We start from the raw sequence: 20598 nt of genomic DNA, 5'->3' as shown, positions 1-20598 counted from the left end.
TCTCCTGAAAACATCTTTTCATAAAGAAAAAAAACTGGCAGGCTGGGACTGGGATGAAAGGAGGGGAACAATAGGTAAAGGAATACTGGTGGAGGAAAGTTGACACTGGTGGCAGGATCGGTGAAGAAATATTCTATGCCAAAGACCCTATGAATAACTTTATAACTCACAGTGCTTTAATACAATAAAATTTGAAAAACAACCCTAAAAAAATTCTAGCATTGTCATCTAAAAGAAAAGAAAAAGAAATGAATGATATCATTTGAATACCATTTTTCCTACATCCTTATTAATTGCTGCTTCTCTCAGTAAACTAGATTTGAAGTGGAAGATAATAACTCCACTGGATTTCATGAAAATGTTGATAAGAAGGCCCAAGGAAATGTAGAATGGGAAAAGAAAATAAAAACAAAGGAAAAAAATAAAATAAAAATAAATGAGCTATAGTAATGGAAGGATCAAAGGAAGAAGAGCTTTTGTTTTTTATTTTTCTTTTTTCATTTTTTTATTGAATTACTGTGAGATAGACCATTACAAAGCTGTTCATGATTGGATTTCAGTCATACAGTATTTCAACACCTGTCCCTCCACCCGTCCCTCCACCAATGTACATTTCCCTGTACCAGTGTCCCCAGGTTCCCTCCAATTACCCACCACCCCTCCTGCCTGCCTTTAGGGTAAGCGCTCTCTCTCTCTCTCTCTCTCTCTCTCTCTCTCTCTCTCTCTCTCTCTCTCTCTCTCTCTCTCTTTCTGTCTCTCCCCCCCTTGGGCATTGTGCTTTGCAATATTGATACTGAAAGGTTATCAAGAATATCCCATATCTACTTTAAGCCCTCAAATCTTGTCCAGCATGATCATTCCCAGCCATAATTGTCATACTGGTCTCTTCCCTATCTTACCTACCCTCGGTCCCACACACACTTGTGGTTAGTTGCAACCATTGACCAGTCCTCCTAGGGACAGATATAGAATGACTGCATTCATTTGTGGTATATAAAAATATATATAGTAGAAGAATAATATCCATGGCCATGGAAAACAGAGATTAGAAGAGCTTTTAGATAGTGGCCAAGAATCACTAAGCAATTTTCTTCAGTTTCTCAATGTCTACTAAAAACTAAGCCTTTGAGAAAGGACAATGATGGAATATGTATGGAAGAATAACAACGTTAGGCTTGTTCAGGATATTAGAAATCATTTAATTTAGTGTAACTCCTTGATTGGACAGGAAAAAGGATGTTTCTGAAGGTATTTTAGTAAATATAAAGGTAACAAAAGGCAGCGAGCCTAATTTCTTTCATATGCCTTTCAACTTAATCCTAACAAGAAATCAGTTATTTTCATATGGCCTTACTTTTACTATTATATATCAAGCTCCTTCAGGATAGAGCATCTCATTTTCACTTATTCCAGGTTGTTCACAGTAACTGAATTATGGGAAAACCTACTGTAAATCTTTATAGATGCCACTTGATACAGTTTTTATTTTTTAAAAAAATAACGAAAGGGTGGCGAGTAATGAAGGACCAGAATGATCAAGTAAGTTGCCTAAAGTCCTGTACATTGTTAATGAAAAAAACTGAAATCTGGGATATTCAGATTCTTGAATCCTAATATTCTTCTATTACAGCACATACTACCTCCATGCCCAAACTCCACCATATTTTTTTACTTGCAAATACACATTTTATTCAACACAAACCTTGTGTTTATATATTGCAATTTTTCTCTTTTTCTTCCAGTAATTTTGGTTTTCCCTGGATTGGTACTACAAAACAATTTTATCATTCACTGCTAAATTTGAACATTGTTATCATTTCTACTCCTTTAAAGTCACATTGTTTTAATAACAGAGGCGTATAACCAAAGGATTATATGTCATCTACAGAGCTTACAACTTATTATGCTTTGTTTATATTGAATCACTTAAGTTCAATATATTTCCTTTTTTGAAGGTGTGTGGCAATGATGTCTTTGACGGTACTTGATTCCAGAATCAAATTTTAGATTTTTTTTTATTGAATCACTGTGAGCTACACTTACAAAGCTTTCATGTTTGAGTTTCAGTCATATAATGAACGAACACCCATCCCTCCACCACTGTACATTTTCCACCACCAATGTCCCCAGTATCCCTAACCACCACCACCCCCTCCCCCTGCCTCTGTGGCAGACAGTTTCCCTCTTGCTCTCTCTCTATTTATGGGCATTATGGTTTGCAGTACAGATAAGGAGAGGCCATCATATTTGGTTCTTTATCTGCTTTCAGCACACATCTTCCATCCTGAGCGATCCCCCCAACCATCATTGGCTTAGTGATCCCTTCTCTATCCAGCTGCCTTCTCCCCCAGCTCATAAGGCAGGCTTCCAACCATGGAGCAATCTTCCTGGCCCTGTCTCTACTGCCCCTGATTATTAGTCTCATATTATGATATTTTATATTCCACAAATGAGCGCAGTCATTCTATGTCTGTCTCTCTCTTTCTGACTCATTTCACTTAGCATGATACTCTCCATGACCTTCCATTCATAAGCAAATGTAATGGCTTCATAGTATTCCATTGTATAGATGTACCAAAGTTTCTTTAACCAGTTGTCTGTTTTCAGGCACTTGGGTTGTTTGCAGATTCTGGCTATTGTGAACAGGGCTTCAATAAACATACAGGTGCAGATATCATTTCTATTGTGCCTTTTTGCACCCTTGAAATATATTCCCAGAAGTGGTATTGCTAGGTCAAATGGGAATTCAATTTCTAGTTTTTTGAGAAACATCTGTATTGTTTTCCAGAAAGACTGGACCAATCGATATCCCCACTAGTAGTGAAGGAGAGTCTCTTTCTCCCCTCATCCATGCCAACACCAGTTGGTTTTGTTCTTTTGGGCGTGTGCCAGTCTCTGTAGTGTGAGATGATATTTCATTGTTGTCTTAATTTGCATCTCCCTGATAATTAGTGATGAAGTTCATTTTGTCATGTGCCTTTTGGCTACTTTCATTGCCCCATTTTCTGATGGAATTGTATGTTTTCTTCTTGTAGAGTTCAACCAGTGCCTTGTATGTCCTTGATATTATCCCCTTATCAGAAGCATATTGGGTGAATACCCTTTCCTATTCCATAGGCCGTCTTTGTATCTTGGTCAGTTTCTTTTGAGGTGCAGAAGCTTCTTTGTTTAAGATAGTTCCATATGTTTACTCTGCTTCCACTTGTTTGGTCAGTGGTGTTTTATCTTTGAAGATACTTTTAGCTTCAGTGTCATTGAGGGTTTTGCCGACCTATGAAAAGGGCAATTTTAAGAATAGTTTTAATTCATGAATATAAACTATATTATAATTATTCCTATTTCTATTAAAATTACTTTGGAAGCATGAAGTTGGAAGAAAAATAGTATGTAAGTCAGTGCCTTATTCAGTGCACGACAATGTAAATCTTTGTCCCCATTTTGAAGCTTCTCTTAAAAAGGATAGATGAGATCAGTATCTGCTATTTTTGATAGAGTGAAAATCAGGGAAGTATATTCATTATGTATATAACAAAGGGGCTGAAATGGCTACATTAACCTAAAATAGTGAAAATCCTTAAAAGATTTTTCTGCCTTTATAGTGCTGTTGTAAGAATCCTTAAAGGTCTGAGCTTTCTGCAGAGAATTTAAAATTTTACAAACTAGCAGTTTTGATGAGTATACAGGATAAAAAGAAGAAAACAAAAATCTTGCATCAAAATGTTATAAACATATGCTCTAAAGCAAAAACTGTGAATCTTGGTATCATTTACTTTCAAGAATCTTAAAAATTGCATCTAGCTTTTTCTGGAGGGCTAGTATCTTACTGTCAAGAATATAGAAGAGCTCTGAAATCACCCATTTATTTCTAATTTGCCATTTTTTGCTATCTCTCAAACTTAATTTTTCATTTTATTATAATTTTTTTAAATCACTGAGATAGACCTTTACAAAGCTGTTCATGATTAGGTTTCAGTCATACAGTGTTCCATCAACCATCCCTCTACCAATGTACATTTCCCAGCACCAGTATCTCCAATTTCCCTCCCATCACACCCCACCCCCCAACCTGCCAATATAGCAGGCACTTCTCTCTCTCTCTCTCTCTCTCTCTCTCTCTCTCTCTCTCTCTCTCTCTTACCCCCTCCTTTCTCCCTCTCCCTCTCTCACTCTCCAGCTTCCTCTCCCTCCCTCTCCCTCTCTCCCTTTCTCTCCTTTCTCTCTTCCTTTTCCTTCCCCCTTTTAGGCATTGTGGTTTGCAATACAAATACTGAAAGGTTGTTGTATTTATCACTTTACCTATTTTTAATACTCAGTTCTTGTGCAAGGTGATCATTTCCTACTATTATTGTCAGAGTGGTCCCTTCTCTGTCTTACTAACTTGCCAATTTTTAAGAAAGTATTTTTGAGGGCTTTATTTTCTCATTTTCTTTGTATTAGGTTAACATGCAGTATGTATGTGTATGTATATATATGTATTTGGTTTTTTGGTACTTGCTTTATTGTTTCTAATGGTAAAAATGTGGGTAAAAGAAGGGACATAATGTTGAGTATCCTAAAAGTCTATAATGAATCAGATCATTTTTCATAGAATCTGACTTTCTCCCTCTATGTCTCTACCCTCCAGAGTCCATGTCAGACGGACAGACAAAGTGGGAACAGAAGCAGCTTTTCATCCCATTGAAGAATACATGGTACATGTTGAAGAACATTTTCAACTTCTTGCTCGCAGAATGCAAGTAGATAAAAAAAGAATATATTTGGCCACAGATGACCCTTCTTTATTAAAGGAGGCAAAAACAAAGTAAGTGATATGAGCTAGTGATTCTAAACTGGGATGATCTCTTTTCTATTGTAAAGAATCCTTAATTTCTTTGACTTAAGGGATGACTTATTTAAAGTATTACTAGGAAATTTTAATTCAAAATAATTACATATGTATAACTATTATTATGATCAGAGTGGAAGTGCCTGCAAAGAGAAACTTTATTCTTACGCTCCTTCTATTGGTTTATAGGCATTTGCCATCTTGCTATATACTCATATGACTGTTTTGTGCACTTGGAGAGCAAACTTTCTGATTTTTCTTCTTATGAGGGCACTAAGTTCATCATGAGAGCCCTATCCTCATAGCCATATCTAACCCTCATTACCTCCCAAAGGCTTCATCTTTAAATATTATCACACTGGGAAATAGGGCTTCAACGTGAATTCCAGGCAAAACTAAGAATTCAATCTATAACACTGAACTGCTATAAAGGACTGCTAACAATAAAACACTCCAGCTTCTTGCTTTTTTGGTCTCACTATTTTCATTAATTAATGGGCACCAATTCAGTGAGCCTTATCAATGGCTGAATAAATAGCAATACTCCTACATTAAAATTAAAAAAAGAATTATGGGAACCTGAAAGCATACAGAAGATATAAGTTTTCATTTTATAAAATCTTCTGGAATTTGAATGTTACATTAAAGAATAGTAACTGTCACTGTCACTTTCCTCCCGTTGTTCATCAACTTGCTTCAGCGGACCCAGTAACGTCTCCATTGTGAGACTTGTTGTTACTGTGTTTGGCATATTGAATACGTCACAGGTAGCTTGCCAGCTTTGCCATGCAGGCGAGATACTCTCGGTAGCTTGCCAGTCTCTCTGAGAGGGGCAGTGGAATCGAACCCAGCTCAGCCAGTCAGCCGCGCACAAGGCAAATGCCCTACTGCTGTGCTGTTGCTCCAGCCCTAAAGAATAGTAAATAAATCAAAAATAAACTTTGTTAATGAGAGAGTAATAGCTTCTAGTACATATTGAAAAGTATCATCATTTATTTATCATGCCTGTATTTCAGGCATTGTGCTGGCTTCTGGAAATTCTGCTCTCAAGGAATTTTCAAAGTAGTTGGTGAATGGACTAGATACCCTTTATTTACTCTCTATGAATTAAAAGCATATTAGCTGTGCATGAAAATAGGGAATGAAGGAAAAAATCATAATTTTAGCTCTGCTTAGGTTCCATCCAATCCAGAAATCATCTTTTGACTAAATATAAGATGGTCTTAGAATTTAGCACTTGCTTACTTTTTCTATAGATTATAAGTACTTTCAACATAGTGCCTCAAATCTTCTGTTCTAAAAAGTGCACAATAAATATTAAATCATATTTTTAATCCCACAAATTAAAATATATATTAGTAGGCAATCATTTAAATTATTTAGCTGAATTATTTTTTGTATCATGTAACAATTGGAGTAGGAAGAAGTTACTAGTTGGGGTGATAGCTCAAATGGTAGAACCTGTGCCAGTTGTGTGTGAAAATCTTGAGAGTCTGATTCTTGGCCATACAGGCCCCCCACCCTCAGCACCACCAATTGCCTCTGAGTACCATTTGACCCAAGTACCACATTGCTTTAGCAGTGAACCTTCAGACCCAAACCATTAGGCAAGGAGGCCAGCAATAGCCCCAGACTATAGTGCAAGTGTTTATCAAATTCTGTAAGTAATCATTTAAATTATTTTTCTACCCCTCTCAGAATGCAAGTTCAACTGATATAAATTGCTTTATTCTTCTTAGAATCTCTAAGTACTTTCTCTCACATACCTCTATACAGAAGACAAGAAATTTATCAACAGTAATAAGCCAATTTATATATTTATAATTATTCTATAAATGTAAGAATTACAGATTAATTAAACATTTGTTCGTGATACATTATTTTTACATATGCTTTTCATTTTTGATCAGATGGATTAGATAGAAACAAAATAAAAATGATTCACCATACTCTATTTTAAAATACCATCCTGTGAGGCCTAAGATACAGTACAGCAGTTAAGGTGCTTGCTTTGCACATGACTGACCCATGTTCAGTATAGTCCCTGAGCACTACCAAGAGTGATTTCCGTAGCACAGAGCCATGACAGTAGTGAGAACAGCTGGTGTTGTTCTAAAACCAAAAAATAAATAAGTAAAATAAAGTACTATACTGAATTTATAGCTTGATTGAAAAATATTTAATACTATTTTATACGTTTTTTATTTGTCTCTGGATATATTACAAGCTTATTTCCTAAATATTTAGCAAGCTCTTTTCCTTATTTCTTTTTTGCTTAATCAGAAAAATAATTTGTGCTTATTAGAAAATATGAAGGACGCTAAGTATGCAAGTAGAAGAAAATACTAACTTACAACCCTATCACCCAGTGGCAACAGCTGTTTAAATATTGACATTCCTCATTCATTTATATAATTACACATTTTAATAGCTGATTATATTATATACAATTTGAACTCCTTTTTTACTTAATAAGTAGTAGCTCTGTTTTCTAAGTTTATTGAAAAAAATCATTGTATCTTTTTGTAATGACTATGTATCCACATGTGGATATACCATTACTTATTTTACCTAATATTCTCCTATTATTTTCCTAATATTGGATTAATGGATTATTTACAATAAAGTAAAGGCCCTCCCGTTGATCGATCGTCGATTTGCTCGAGCGGGCCCAGTAACGTCTCCACTGGAGACTTTGTTGTTACTGTGTCTGGCATATCGAATACTCTCGGTATTTAACTTTTATCAATAATGCTTCTCCAGTGTTTCCCAAAAATTATCCACATTCTTTCTTAAGGTCAATTTCTGGACTTGGATGTATTTAGGTAAAAGTAAAGATATCTTAGGGGCCAGAGAGATAGTGCAACGGTTAATGTGTTTGCCTTACATGCATCCAATCTTAGTTCCATTTCTGGTACTGCAAAATGGTCCTCTGAGTACTTCCAGGTGGGGTGCAGAAAAGTTTTTAAAAGAAAAGAAAGAATAACTTATAGTTTTGATCTACAGAGAGCATGATAAACTGTTGTGGTGCATGTGACAGTATTATCTATTGCTTATTTTCTTAAACTGTGTTGCAACCCACTGTGTGGTTACATTAATAAATGTGGAGGTTGCAAAAAAGTATGGCATCAGTATAAGGTTCTGAATGCACAGTGACCAAATATTAATTCCAAGTCAAATGTGTAATGAATCTAAATTTCTGTCAGTACATGCTTGTTTTGAAGATCTCAATGTAAACAAGTCACAAGTGAAAGACTCTCTTATCTATTTGGAATGTAGGAATAGTAGAATTTAAATTCATTCTTTGTGGTCAACAGCTAGTAGTCACTGTTCTTTCCATGATAGCCCATGTGCCGTTTATCAATCTAGTTGTAACATGTTATATACATCTTTTCTCCTAATAAATCTTCTACTTTTAATTTTCTAAGTCATTTTTAAGTTTTTCTCAGAATTTAAATGCTCTTTTGCTCCATTATTATACATGAACATTTTTAAGTTCTGATTTAACTCTGTTTTAGACCCTTCCAGAACTGGTTTATCTAAAAACCTAAATCTTTGCCATTATTATTGGAGTCCAAAAGTACAAATTAATCTCAGAAGAGATTCTGCTTCAAAAGAGTAAAGAGATGAATACTTAGGGCTGGAGAACTAGTGAAGCGAGTAAAGCACTTGGCTTGCATGCAGCCACCTGGGTTCAGTCCCAGACATCACACATGGTCCCCTGAACCCCTCCAGGTGGAATCCCTCAGCACAGATCCAGGAGTAAGCCCTGAGAACTACCAGATGTGGCCCCTAAACCAAGAATATGAGACAAATGAAGAATTAAATGATACATAGGATTCACACAGAGAAGAATCCTTTTTCAGTTTGTTTATCATAAGATTGTTTTATATGTAATGCTTCTTTATGAAGATGAGTAGTTAGTGCTTTACTGCTTGGTATTACACCTCAAGTTTCTGTAGGTTGCAATAGAATGCTGCTACTAGAGTTAATGAGACCAGCATCAGCAATCCAAGTACTATCACAGTAATTGTTGGTACATTGCAGCAACAACAGAAAAACAAATGGAGGAAAATAATCTCCCAGATTAAGTACGTACATATGATCTTTATCAAGAATGCAGGATGATCTCTCTGTAAAATTAAGTTAATTAAATAAATAAAAGCAAGACAGTTATTTGTCCTGTGAAATGAAGAATCAACAGTAAATAGTGGTAAATTTCTTCACATTTATTAAATACAAAAAGAAGTAAATGATAATATGAACTACCTATGGGAGTATTCAACTGGTAGGCAATATATATGGAGCATATAATTGCAGTATGTGTTCTTAAGAAGTTGTACAGCAAGTACCTTGAAATCATAAGCATTATTTCCCTTATGAGGAAGACAATAGAAAATAAAATTTGGTGTTTATAACTTCAGGTGGGTCCTTTGTGGCAATATAAAAATAAATCTTTTAAGTTGGGAGAGAAAAAAAAAACCCTTCATTTTATCATTGCTAGTCTTTGGAACCTCACAATGAAAGAATCCCTTTCCTAAGATACTTGCGGGCCAAAGACAAGATATAAACATGTTTGAGCATAAAGTTCTTTTACTAGAATTGTAAAATCTCCCTTTCCTATTTTTTATGTTGTTTTTAGAGTTTCCTGCCCTCGGTATCCTTCAAGAGATTTTTGCATATGGCAATAAGACATTGGAATTTTGGTGACCTTTGGTTTGATTCCAGGAAGGGGACTTTAGGAAGGGAATTAATGTCAGTGTCATATCTCAGCAAAAGGATCACTCCTTTCTTCTACTGAGAAACTAAATTGTGCTGACAGAGTTAGTCTTTATTCAAAAATAAAGTTATACTGTTATATTTTAACAGTTCCTCTTCTTCCGCCTTTTCATAATTATTTGTTTCTACCCCTGCCTGGGTATGCAGCTTCAGAGGAATAACATTAAGATGGGTTTTTCGGTGGGTGGGGACTTTTCTTTTTTAGGATGAATGTGACATTTCCTTCATCTCCCTGATTCAGAGCTGAGGAGAGCAAAATGTCAAAAATAATGAGGCCAAATGGATCTGAACACTGAATACTAGTATGATACAGTGCTCAGAGACTTCGCCTTCACAGTCATTATTAGAGGCAGTGTCAAAAAACTCCTTTGGGGCTGTGCAATCCAGAGAGAAATCTGAAGCAGTTGTTAGAGAATTAGGATAAAAGCCCCAAATGTAGCTAGCACTCACTTATTTATTCTCATGCTATTATGTAGAGTGCTAGATGTTGTAATGCAAAGAAAAATAAGGCCTGATTCCAATTTTAAGGGAAAACTGTAAAGAAACTGATTTGTTATGTTAAATCCTCACTTAATATGATCAGTAGATTCTGGAAAAAAAAAAAACTTTAAACAAAGTGGTATATAACAAATTGATTTTAACACAGAACATATTGATATAAACAGCTTTAAGTACCTATAGCTTATTTTTTGTTGTTGTTGTCCCATCAATTTTATTTATTTTTCTTGTTTTTAGTGCATTTTATTTTATTATTTTTATTAGTGAAATACCATGAGGTACAGTTGTAGACTTACAAATTTTTGTGGTTGGGTTTCAGTTATACAATGATCGAGTACCCATCACTAAGGTTCAGGGAGATAGCGTTACAGTACTAGACCATTCTTGACTTACAGGAACCATGAGTTCAGTCCCCATCAGGCTTTGGCCCCCTGAGTACTGCTAAGAGTAACTCCTAAGCACCGAGTCAGCAGTAGTCCCTGAGCACTTCTGAGTTTGGTTCCCCAATAAAAAGTGAGGAAACCAAACTATTTGAAGAAAACCATGGAGACAGTAAGAAAACTTGCAGAATACACATGGGCAAGGACCCCAGCCAGAAACAAGGTTCTTGTGTTTCTTTTTTATCAACATTATATATGAAACAATAATGAAATGTTTCAAGAATTTGTAGGAAATATTTCTTTCAGGGTTAAAATAGGGACTTCTATTCTCTTAGTAAATATGTATTATTTTATTCCAGATATTCTTGTAAATTCCATGAATAGTAAAGTTAATAAAGCAAATGAAATGCTTTTTTTATAGAATGCAGATAGAAAATATATATAATATCCAATGACAACAAAAGCCACTGAGAATAATTAAGGTAAAAGAGATAGGGACTGCTAAAATCTTTGCTATCATGCAGTATTAGCACGAATAGTAACCTAAAGAAGTAAGGAATAAAACCAGATTTCTGAGAGATGTTTTAATAATCACAGTAAATATTTATTCCACATTTAGATTCCAGCTACTCTTCTTAGTACTTTGCATACCTTCATTGCTTGGTATATTTGGTTTTTATGAAATTATAAAATGTAAGTACAATTGTTATCACCTTTTTATATTCCCAAAGTTTTCAGCTTAACTGAAGTTATGCCTTAGGCACTAAGATGCTTTATTTACCATAGGGTATTATAAAAACTCTAATTCAAAAAAGAATCCTTTGGTGAGCAAATGTATCATGATAGACTTTTTAAAGTTGATCTGTTTTAATGTTTTAAACAGTTATGCCAGTCAAGAGTACTAAAATACTACTCAGTAGACATTTGTAAGTTTATTTTCATAATTATAATTAATTTTCAATTACCATTCTTACTTAAGATGTCTCATTAAGGATGAAGAATAGACCCTATTTTAAAAAAAATACAGAGTGATGGACACTTCCACAAAAAATACGATTGACTACAAAATACCTGAAAAAGTGCTCATCATCACTTGTTTTTAGTGAAATGCAAATCATAACAACTGTGAGATATCTCACAACAGTGAGAATGGCATATATGAAAAAGACTGTAAACAACCAGTGTTGCTGGGCATACATTGAGAAAGGGATCTTTAGTCACTGTTGGTGAGAAAATCATCTGGTTCAGCATAAAGAAAGCAATTTGGAGATCTCTCAAAAAAGAATAGAACCTATACAGCCCAGCAATTCCACTTACTGGCATCTATCCCAAACTATAAAAATATTAACCTGAACAGCCATGATCCTAGAGACACACAAACCAATCTTGGAACCCAGCAGCTTTTGGTAGAAATCCCTCCAGACTTATTACTGAAATACAAGAAATCCAATTTCTGCGGCCACGTGACATCATGTGCTCTTCATAATCAGCAGTAGAAAACAAATCATCTAATGATGACTTTTCGGCAAGTCTGATTGTTGGGGAAATTTTCAAATAATAATGGTAGGTCTTGTGTCGTAATATTGAATATGATCAAAGTGGAGAGTAAAGTGGAAATCTTCTACCGCACAGCTGGGGGGAGAGATAGGATGGGGGGTATACTGGGGTTCTTGGTGGTGGAAAATGTGCACTGGTGAAGGGATGGGTGTTTGATCATTGTATGACCGAGACTTAAACTGGAAAGCTTTGTAACTATTCTCACGGTGATTCAATAAATAAATTTTTTTAAAAAGTTAACCCAATATATATACATATATATATATATATATATATGCACCTGTGTAAATTGCAGTGCTCAAAACAGTAGCCAGGATATGTAAACAACCAAAATTTTCAACAATGGATGAATGGATTAAGTTAATAATAGAATACAGTGGAATTATAAGAAAAGATTTAGTCATTCAGTTCACTGCAATTTGTATTGAACTGAAGAGATTTATGTTAAGAGAAATAAGACAGATGAAGGAAAAATACTAAATGCTGTCACTTATCTATGAAATGTAGAGTTAAAACAATAGTAGTACTAAATAATGACAAACCATGAGTGCATCAGCAGCCTAATGATGCCTCCAAATTGCCATTGTGCCTCTTTCCAGACGCCCACAACTCAGAATCAGGTTTCCTGAGAAATTAAAAGACCAAAAGTTAGGTATGTGAGAGTCACATCCACAAACCACCTCCAGCTCAGCTATACAATCTAATTTATCAGCCTTGCTTTTGAGACCTATAAATAAATCTTGAAAGAAATCAAAAGCCGTAGTTAATCTCTGACCCATGCAAGGCTGAACAGGCCAGAGTAAATCAGGGGTAGGTTAGCCTGGGGCCTGCCCAAGCAAAGCCCATGGCAACCGCTTGCTCCCACAATCCAAAATCGCTGCCATGCCTGCAGCCTAATTCCACCATCTCAGGACGGACCTCACAGAGATAGAATCTGCTGAAATTTTGGGTTTGTGGCTAAAATCTCCAGACTTTTTTGGGTTCAGGATGGGTTACCTTCCCTCACCCTCCTATACCTCCAGAAGCGTCTGCAGTCATATCCACACCCAAAGCTGCCACTCAGTTAAAAAGCCTCTCCAACCTTACCATCCTGATAAAAATACTAAACTCCCTAAATAAACACGATGACCTCTTAGTAGCTGTACTGCAAACTATAATGCACTGAAGGAAATGGACAGAGATATAGCAGAAAAGTGCCTCCCAGAGAAAGAGACTGGGCTGCAGGGTCGGGTGTTGGGGAATGGTGGGAGGGAAACAGAGGACATTGGTGGTGAGAAATGTACACTGGTGGAGGGATGGGTGTTGGATCATTGTATGACTGAAACCCAATGAGCAGTTTTGTAATGGTCTATCTCACAGATATTCAATTTAAAAATCTTATTTAATAAAAACAGTGACAAACCATTGGCATTGGAATACACAACCAGTTGTCAAGTAATGCAGGGAGTGAAGGAAGAGAATAAAGACAAGACCAGAGTAACTTGTGGACAGCAGTGGATGGTTGGGGACAATTTGGAGGGTGATGGGTGCAGTAATTTTGTGTATTGATACCATAAAAATTAAGTTTAATTACCTAAGTTCTTAAGAATTAAAATAAGTAAATGACTATATATATTTAAAAAGGGTTAGAGAAGTAAGAATTATCATAAAGTCTAAATTAAAAATTTAAATGAAGTTTCATCATGTTTATGTTCTAAAGGAAAAACTCAATAGCCAAATTTGAAAACAGAAGTCACTCATTACAAATAATAAATATTTGTTTTTAACCTTGTCATGAACTAAGTAGGAATATTTTGTGTATATGTATGTGTCATCATGTCAACCAAGACCATCCATGGTAACTCACAGTTCCAAAAGGCTGAATCTAAACGTTGGACATAGGAGTCTCCCAGTGTACTGTTCCACAATGAAATAGACCATATCATATTCAATCGGTGGTTTTCCCTAACCGATGTTGCTGTTGTCCCAAAATTCCAAACGGGATCGGACCACCGTCTCCTTTGTGCAAAACTCTACCTCACAGAACGGGGAGAAAAAATGCAAAGTTTAAGAAGAGAACTCCCAGAATGACTACCAACTGGGAGCTCTTTGGCTCTGTTGCGGCAACATGGGAAGATGCCGTCATTGACAACACTGATGAGGAATACAATCGAATGATTCAGCACCTCCATGAATGTGCGAGGAATGCCAAGAGAGAGATTACCACAAAAAACCACCTTTCTTCGAACACTCTTGAACTTATTCGCCAACGTGACTTGGCACATGCCTCAGGCAACCGCAAGCGAACGTCCGAGCTGGCAAAACAATGCAGAGAAGCGATCAAGGATGACCTCAAAGACAGGAGAGCAGTGGTGCTGGTAGTGGCAGAAGCCAGGAAAAGCATTTGTAATGCCCGCCTGTCCCTCACCAACTAAAAGACCAAGATGACTGCCCTCCGACATCCTGATGGATCTATCACATCTTCCAGAAGGGCAATGGAGAGGATTATTCATGACTTCTACTCAGATCTCTTTAATAGCCACGTCCACTTGCCACATACCAAATTCCGCACGATGGATGTGTCGTTCCCAATGTTCTCCCTTCCGAAATTCAACACGCCATCTCGTCAGTAAAGAAACAAAGAGCACCTGACCCAGACAAGGTCAGACCTGAACACCTGAAGAACTTACCATCAGTACTCATCAGTACACTGGCTCAGCTCTTCACACGCTACCTGTCTGAATGCAAGGTTCCATCCTAATGGAAAACCAGCAAGACTGTACTACTGTACAAGAAGGGTGACATCCACGACATCGGCAACTATCGCCCAATCTGCCTATTGTCTGTCATCTAAAAAATGTTCACTCAAGTCATCCTGAATAGGATTGACAGAACACTAGATGAACAACAACCATGTGAACAAGCCGGGTTCGGAAAAGGATTCAGTACCATCGACCATATCCACATAACTAAGCTCATTGAGGTTTCTCAGGAGTTCAAGATGCCACTCTGTCTAACGTTCATTGATTTAAAGAAGGCCTTTGATTCTGTTGAGATGGAAGCCCTAGCCAATCAGGGCATACAAACTCAATACATCAGGATCCTCCGAGAGCACTATTATGGATTCACTACCAGGATCTCACCATTCTACAAAGAAGTAATCATTGATGTCAAGAGAGGGGTTCGGCAGGGTGATACCATTTCACCAAAACTCTTCAGTGCCACCCTCGAGAACATCATGTGACAACTGGAATGGGAAGGAATGGGAGTGAAGATAGATGGTTGGCAACTACACCACCTCCTCTTTGCTGATGACATCATTCTAATAACATCAAACATCAGCCAAGCAGCACAAATGCTGAACGACTTCGACCGTGAGTGTGGAAAGGTCGGATTACAACTGAATCTCAAAAAGACAATGTTCATGAGAAACAGTCTTGTTCCTGATGCTCCATTCTCTCTCAATGGAATCACCATCTCCAAATGCAACAGTTATATATACCTAGATCGAGAATCAACATGATGAATGACCTGGCACCCGAGTTATGCAGGAGGAAGAGAGCGGCTTGGAATGCCTTCAAGAGCATTGAACAAATAACTAAGAGACAAAGAACCTCCAGCTCCGAGCACATCTCTTCGATTCCACTGTTCTTCCTGCATTAACATATGTCTCAGAGACCTGGGCCCTACGAAAACAGGATGAGAACGCTATTCAGGTCTCTCAAAGAGGAATCGAAAGAGCTATGCTTGGAGTATCACACTTCACTCAAATGAGAGATAGAATCTGGAGTTCCGATCTCCATCAATACTCAAGAATCAGGGACGCTGTATCATTTGCCAAGGCATCAAAAATCAGATGGGCTGGACACATGATGAGGTTTACGGACAACCGCTGGACTAGAGCCATTGCTGACTGGATTCCACGGGACGTCAAAAGATAGCGTGGACGCCCACCTACAAGATGGTCAGACTTCTTCATCAAGACCCTGAATAATCGGTTTGAGGCTCTGCATGTTCCTAGAACAAGCAGATGCCATTGGCTACGCTAGCACGCAACAGGGATGAATGGAGACGTTACTGGCACCCGCTCGAGTAAATTGAGGAATAACGGGGTATCAAGTGATAAAGTGTGTGTGTGTGTGTGTGTGTGTGTGTGTGTGTGTGTGTGTGTGATGAGGTTAAAGGAATGTATTGTGCTACATCCAGTGGTGCCCAAGGATTACTCCTGGCTCTGTGCTCAGGGATCACTTTTTATGGAGGTTTAGGGACCATATGCCATGGATTCAAACCAAGGTCAGCATCATTCAAGTGTCTCACCTCCTATGCTATCTGACCCAAAGATTTCTTACTTTTTGAGTGTCAGGAGGTTGGGCCACACCCAGAGGTGCTCAGGGAACTATTTCTGGCTCTGTGTACACTACCCTGGTGGTGCTGGAAAACTATATGTGATGCCAAGGATTTGAATCCATTTTCAGTAGGTATACAAGGCATATCCATTAACATCTATACAATCTTTGACCCTAAGAAAATGCATTTTAATAGCAATTATGCATGCTTTATATTCATACACATAACACTCGGTATACAAAGAACTCCAGATCATTTCTGCTCCTCTGATAATTTCAAAGATGCTCACCAACTACTTTATTGAATATCATAATTAAAACTTCCCTTAACCCTCATAGAGGACTCTTGAGGCTGGAATAATGTGCAGAGGGTGGGGAGGTTGCTCCCAAACTTCCTGAGTACTGTTTGTGAGCCCAGACACACAAAAAGAGAGAAACTTTTAGTCAAAGGAGCTGGTCTTCTTCCACTTACAGAATATTACTTGGTGGTAGAGTGTAATTGCAGTGACCTTGTATAAATTTATCCTTTTTTTTTTCAGGTACCCCAATTATGAATTTATTAGTGATAACTCTATCTCCTGGTCAGCAGGACTACATAATCGATACACAGAAAATTCACTTCGGGGAGTGATCCTCGATATACACTTTCTCTCCCAGGCTGACTTCCTAGTGTGTACTTTTTCATCCCAGGTAAGTGATGATAGGGTACTTTTCAAATGGGAGATACTTTTTTAGTCATTTGAAATTTCCTGAGAGATGGTTAGAAAGTGTTTGTATCTGTGTGTGTATATTTTATTATATTATTACTCAGGTTTAGTTTTCTAATATTTTTGTAGTATTTTGTAAATACTTGGTCCCACTGAAATGTTTGGAGAACAGGATTTTGTGCTTATCTTATCAGAAGTGCAAATAAAGAGTAACACCTCCACATATTATGTTTTAAATAATTATTGTTAAGGATAAATAAATAGTCTCTTGATTTACCACATCTTCTGAACCTACAGTAAGCCCAATTTTTAGTCCCACCTAACGTCTGTTCCTGTAGTGTATAGGGTTTCTCAGACTAGGCATTTTTGACACTTGGACAGATAATTTGTTTTAAAATTTTTGAGGAGTCCTTAGTAGCTCTGTCCAATAGTCTCCCCCCATGTCAATTTTTGACAACCTAAAATGTTCTAGACATTGATGAAATTCCCAAGGATAATAGTGGGCAGTGGAGGCAAAGTGCCCTTCATTGAGAATCACTGGTCTTATTATAAAGCTATAAAATCAAATATATTCATATCTGAATAGTTGCCTACCTTAGAAAACTTGCAGGAATGTATTTTATGCTTTGATTTCCTTCTTCCAATCCTCCTTAATACTACCTACCATTATCATTTGGTATTGTTAGCATTCCGGGAAGAAAATTATTTATTCTCCCTCTTTTCATGGGCTGGAGTGATAGCACAGCGGCAGGGCATTTGCTTTGCAAGCTGCCAACCCAGCTGAGCCAGGTTCGATTCCTCCGCCCCTCTCGGAGAGCCCGGCAAGCTACCGAGAGTATTTCGCCCGCATGGCAAAGCCTGGCAAGCTACCTGTGATGTATTCGATATGCCAAACACAGTAACAAGTCTCACAATGAATGGAGACGTTACTGGGCCTGCTTGAGCAAATCAGTGAACAACGGGAGGACAGTGCTACAGTGCTCCCTCTTTTCAAGAATATGTAGTAGAATTATTGATTTTTAAAACTGTTAGTTTTGACCTAGATATCAGATAATGAAAATCTGTTCATTCTTGAGGAGCATACTTTTCGCAGAACTTTGTTCTATTTTATGTATAATATTTATTTCAGTGTGTTCTCCAGATCTTAGGACTAGATTAGCACTTTATAAGAAGAAACAGTATATTACTGGGAGACCTTTTTTCATCTAAAGTGCTTATATATTACAATCTTCCTAAAAACTTTTGACAGTTATTTTTTTCACAGTGATCATGCACTGAATGGTTATATTTCTCCACAAATAAGAATAGATAGAAACATTTAGCATATTGAATAGTTCAGTACTAGTGTATCTTCTCAACTCAGCTTTTGTTTATTGAAAAAAAATCACCATACAGTGTGAATTTTTTATTTTGAAAGGATGAGTTATAAATACAAGTAAGCTTGTATATGTGTTGATTTGAAGGAAATTGATCTGCAAACATTCTGAGATGTCACATATTCTAGAAAATGGAAGAAACCTGAACAAAGACTACTGAATAATGACTTACATTCAGAAGAGTGACAAAAGAATAAATATTGAAAACCAAATTTCAGCCCAGAATAAAACATGGACAACCAATTTTCAAATTTTCTTTGATGATATTCTGAGTTCCCAAGAGATAGAGTCCATTTAATATCTTGTTCTTACTACTTAACCAATCTTGAGTTTTATTTATGTAAGCTTTCTGTTTCCTATGTACTATAGTTTCTTGTGTTTTGAGGTCTTTTCTACTATGTATCATTAGTGAGAAATAGTTTATCTGTTGGCCATGAGCTATTGTAGATGATACCGGGAAAAATGAAATGCTGTGCTAGTGAAGAACATTGCAAGGCTTGATTGATGATTGCAAAACTTCAGGCACTAATGTTTTGGCACTCTTCTCAGAGGATTTCTTCTTTTTTGGAACCCAAAACTCATCTCTTCCCCCCTCAGTCTCAGGATTTACAGTACTATTACAATAAGGTTTGAGTTATATAGTGTTGCAACTCCAGGGGCCCATCAAAGAGTAACAATTTTACTCATTGATGGAAGGAATGTTTCAAGTTCCCATTCCACCCTCTTAGTAAATTCAGTTTTAAACTCAGCTGATTCTCAAGGTCTGCTCTTTAGCGTTTTATTATTCCTTCGTTGTGTTTTCCATATTCCACCTGTAGTAGATTATTCTGTCTTTATTCCTTTCCTTCTGACTTCACTCAGCTTAATATCCTCCATGTAGCCGCAAATTGCAAGATTCTATCTTTTCTTTTTTTAAATTTTTTATAAAGTAGTTCACAATATTTAATTACATTTAATATTCAAATGCCAATCCCACCACCATTATACCTTCCCACTACCTTATTTCTGGATGTTTCCATCCTGAGCCCCAACCCATACCCCAAAGGAGAACTGAAATAATATATTTTGTATTGTTTGTTATGGAAAACCACAGAAAATGTTCAAAAAAAGTTTCCTTAGAGGAAAGAGTGAAGATTGTTGTATTTCACCCAGGGGCCATTAAGCCCTTTTGTAAAAAGATTACTAACATGTTGTTAAAGGTTGAACCTTTTGTGCTTATATATTTTATCTGTAAAAAAAAAAATATTCACATGGGGGGTAGCCAGTTTTCCCAGCATCATTTGTTGAAGAGTCTTTCCTTGCTCTGCTTCATATTGCTAGATATTTTGTCAAAAATAAACTGTACATATACCTGAGGGGCTTTGTATGGGTTCTCAGTTCTATTCTGTTTGTCTGAGAGTCTGCCTTTATTTTAGTATCATGTAGTCTTGATTACTGTAGTTTTATAATATAATTTGAAGTTGAAAATAGAAAAGCCTCCCTTCTAAATTTTTCCCCCAGGATTTCTCTAGGAGTTTTATTACTGCACATAAATTTTAGCAGCATTTGGTCTTTGTTCCTTAAAATTGCCATGGGAATTTGTATGAAATCTTTATTGAATCCGTGCAGTAAGATTTGGGTAAGAGTATTTAACGTTAATCCTTCCAGTTCACGAACAGGGCATGTCTTTCCATTTCTTTGGGTCTTCTATCAATAGTGACTTATAGTTTTTATTGTTTACTATTGAGATTCTATTGAGATGTTTGTTTCTTTCTGCATATTTATATCTCACCATCCTGTTCTGACCTGCAATTTTTATTGTTTACCTACCATTTTAACCTTGGTTGAGCTGATTTCGGGTACTTGTTATGGGGACACACTTGTGAATGGGATTTTTTTCTCTCTTATACTTCATTGTTTATAGATATGCCAAGGATTTCTGTGTGTTAATTTTATAGTTTGCCATGTAACTACAGGTTTATTGTTTCTAGGAGGGTTTTTGTTTTTGTTTTGTTAGTGTCTTTAGGGTTTTCTGAGTATAATGATGATGTCATCTGCAAATAGCATTAATTTGATTTCTTTTTTGATCTGCATCCTTTTAATATCTTTAGCTTGCCTAATAGTGGTGATAGTGAACATCTGTCTTGTACCTTATCTTAGAGGAAAGATTAT

The 20598-nt window shown here is 36.7% G+C and overlaps 1 protein-coding gene across 3 annotated transcripts in view; it reads left to right on the top strand.

Annotated features, from left to right (window-relative positions):
- The window catches only part of FUT8 (fucosyltransferase 8), a 311640-nt gene that overhangs the window by 280070 nt on the left and 10972 nt on the right, over nucleotides 1–20598 (top strand). For all 3 annotated transcript variants that reach the window (XM_056133859.1, XM_056133858.1, XM_056133857.1), the window contains 2 exons: nucleotides 4625–4801; nucleotides 16904–17054. In XM_056133859.1, the coding sequence (XP_055989834.1) occupies nucleotides 4625–4801; nucleotides 16904–17054 (328 nt within the window). The remainder of the gene's footprint in view (nucleotides 1–4624; nucleotides 4802–16903; nucleotides 17055–20598) is intronic.

Source organism: Sorex fumeus, unplaced genomic scaffold (assembly GCF_029834395.1).
Source record: "Sorex fumeus unplaced genomic scaffold, SorFum_2.1 ptg000098l, whole genome shotgun sequence".
Taxonomy (NCBI): Eukaryota; Metazoa; Chordata; class Mammalia; order Eulipotyphla; family Soricidae; genus Sorex; species Sorex fumeus.
Note: the sequence above shows the minus strand (reverse complement) of the source record. Positions and strands in the feature narration are given on the sequence as shown.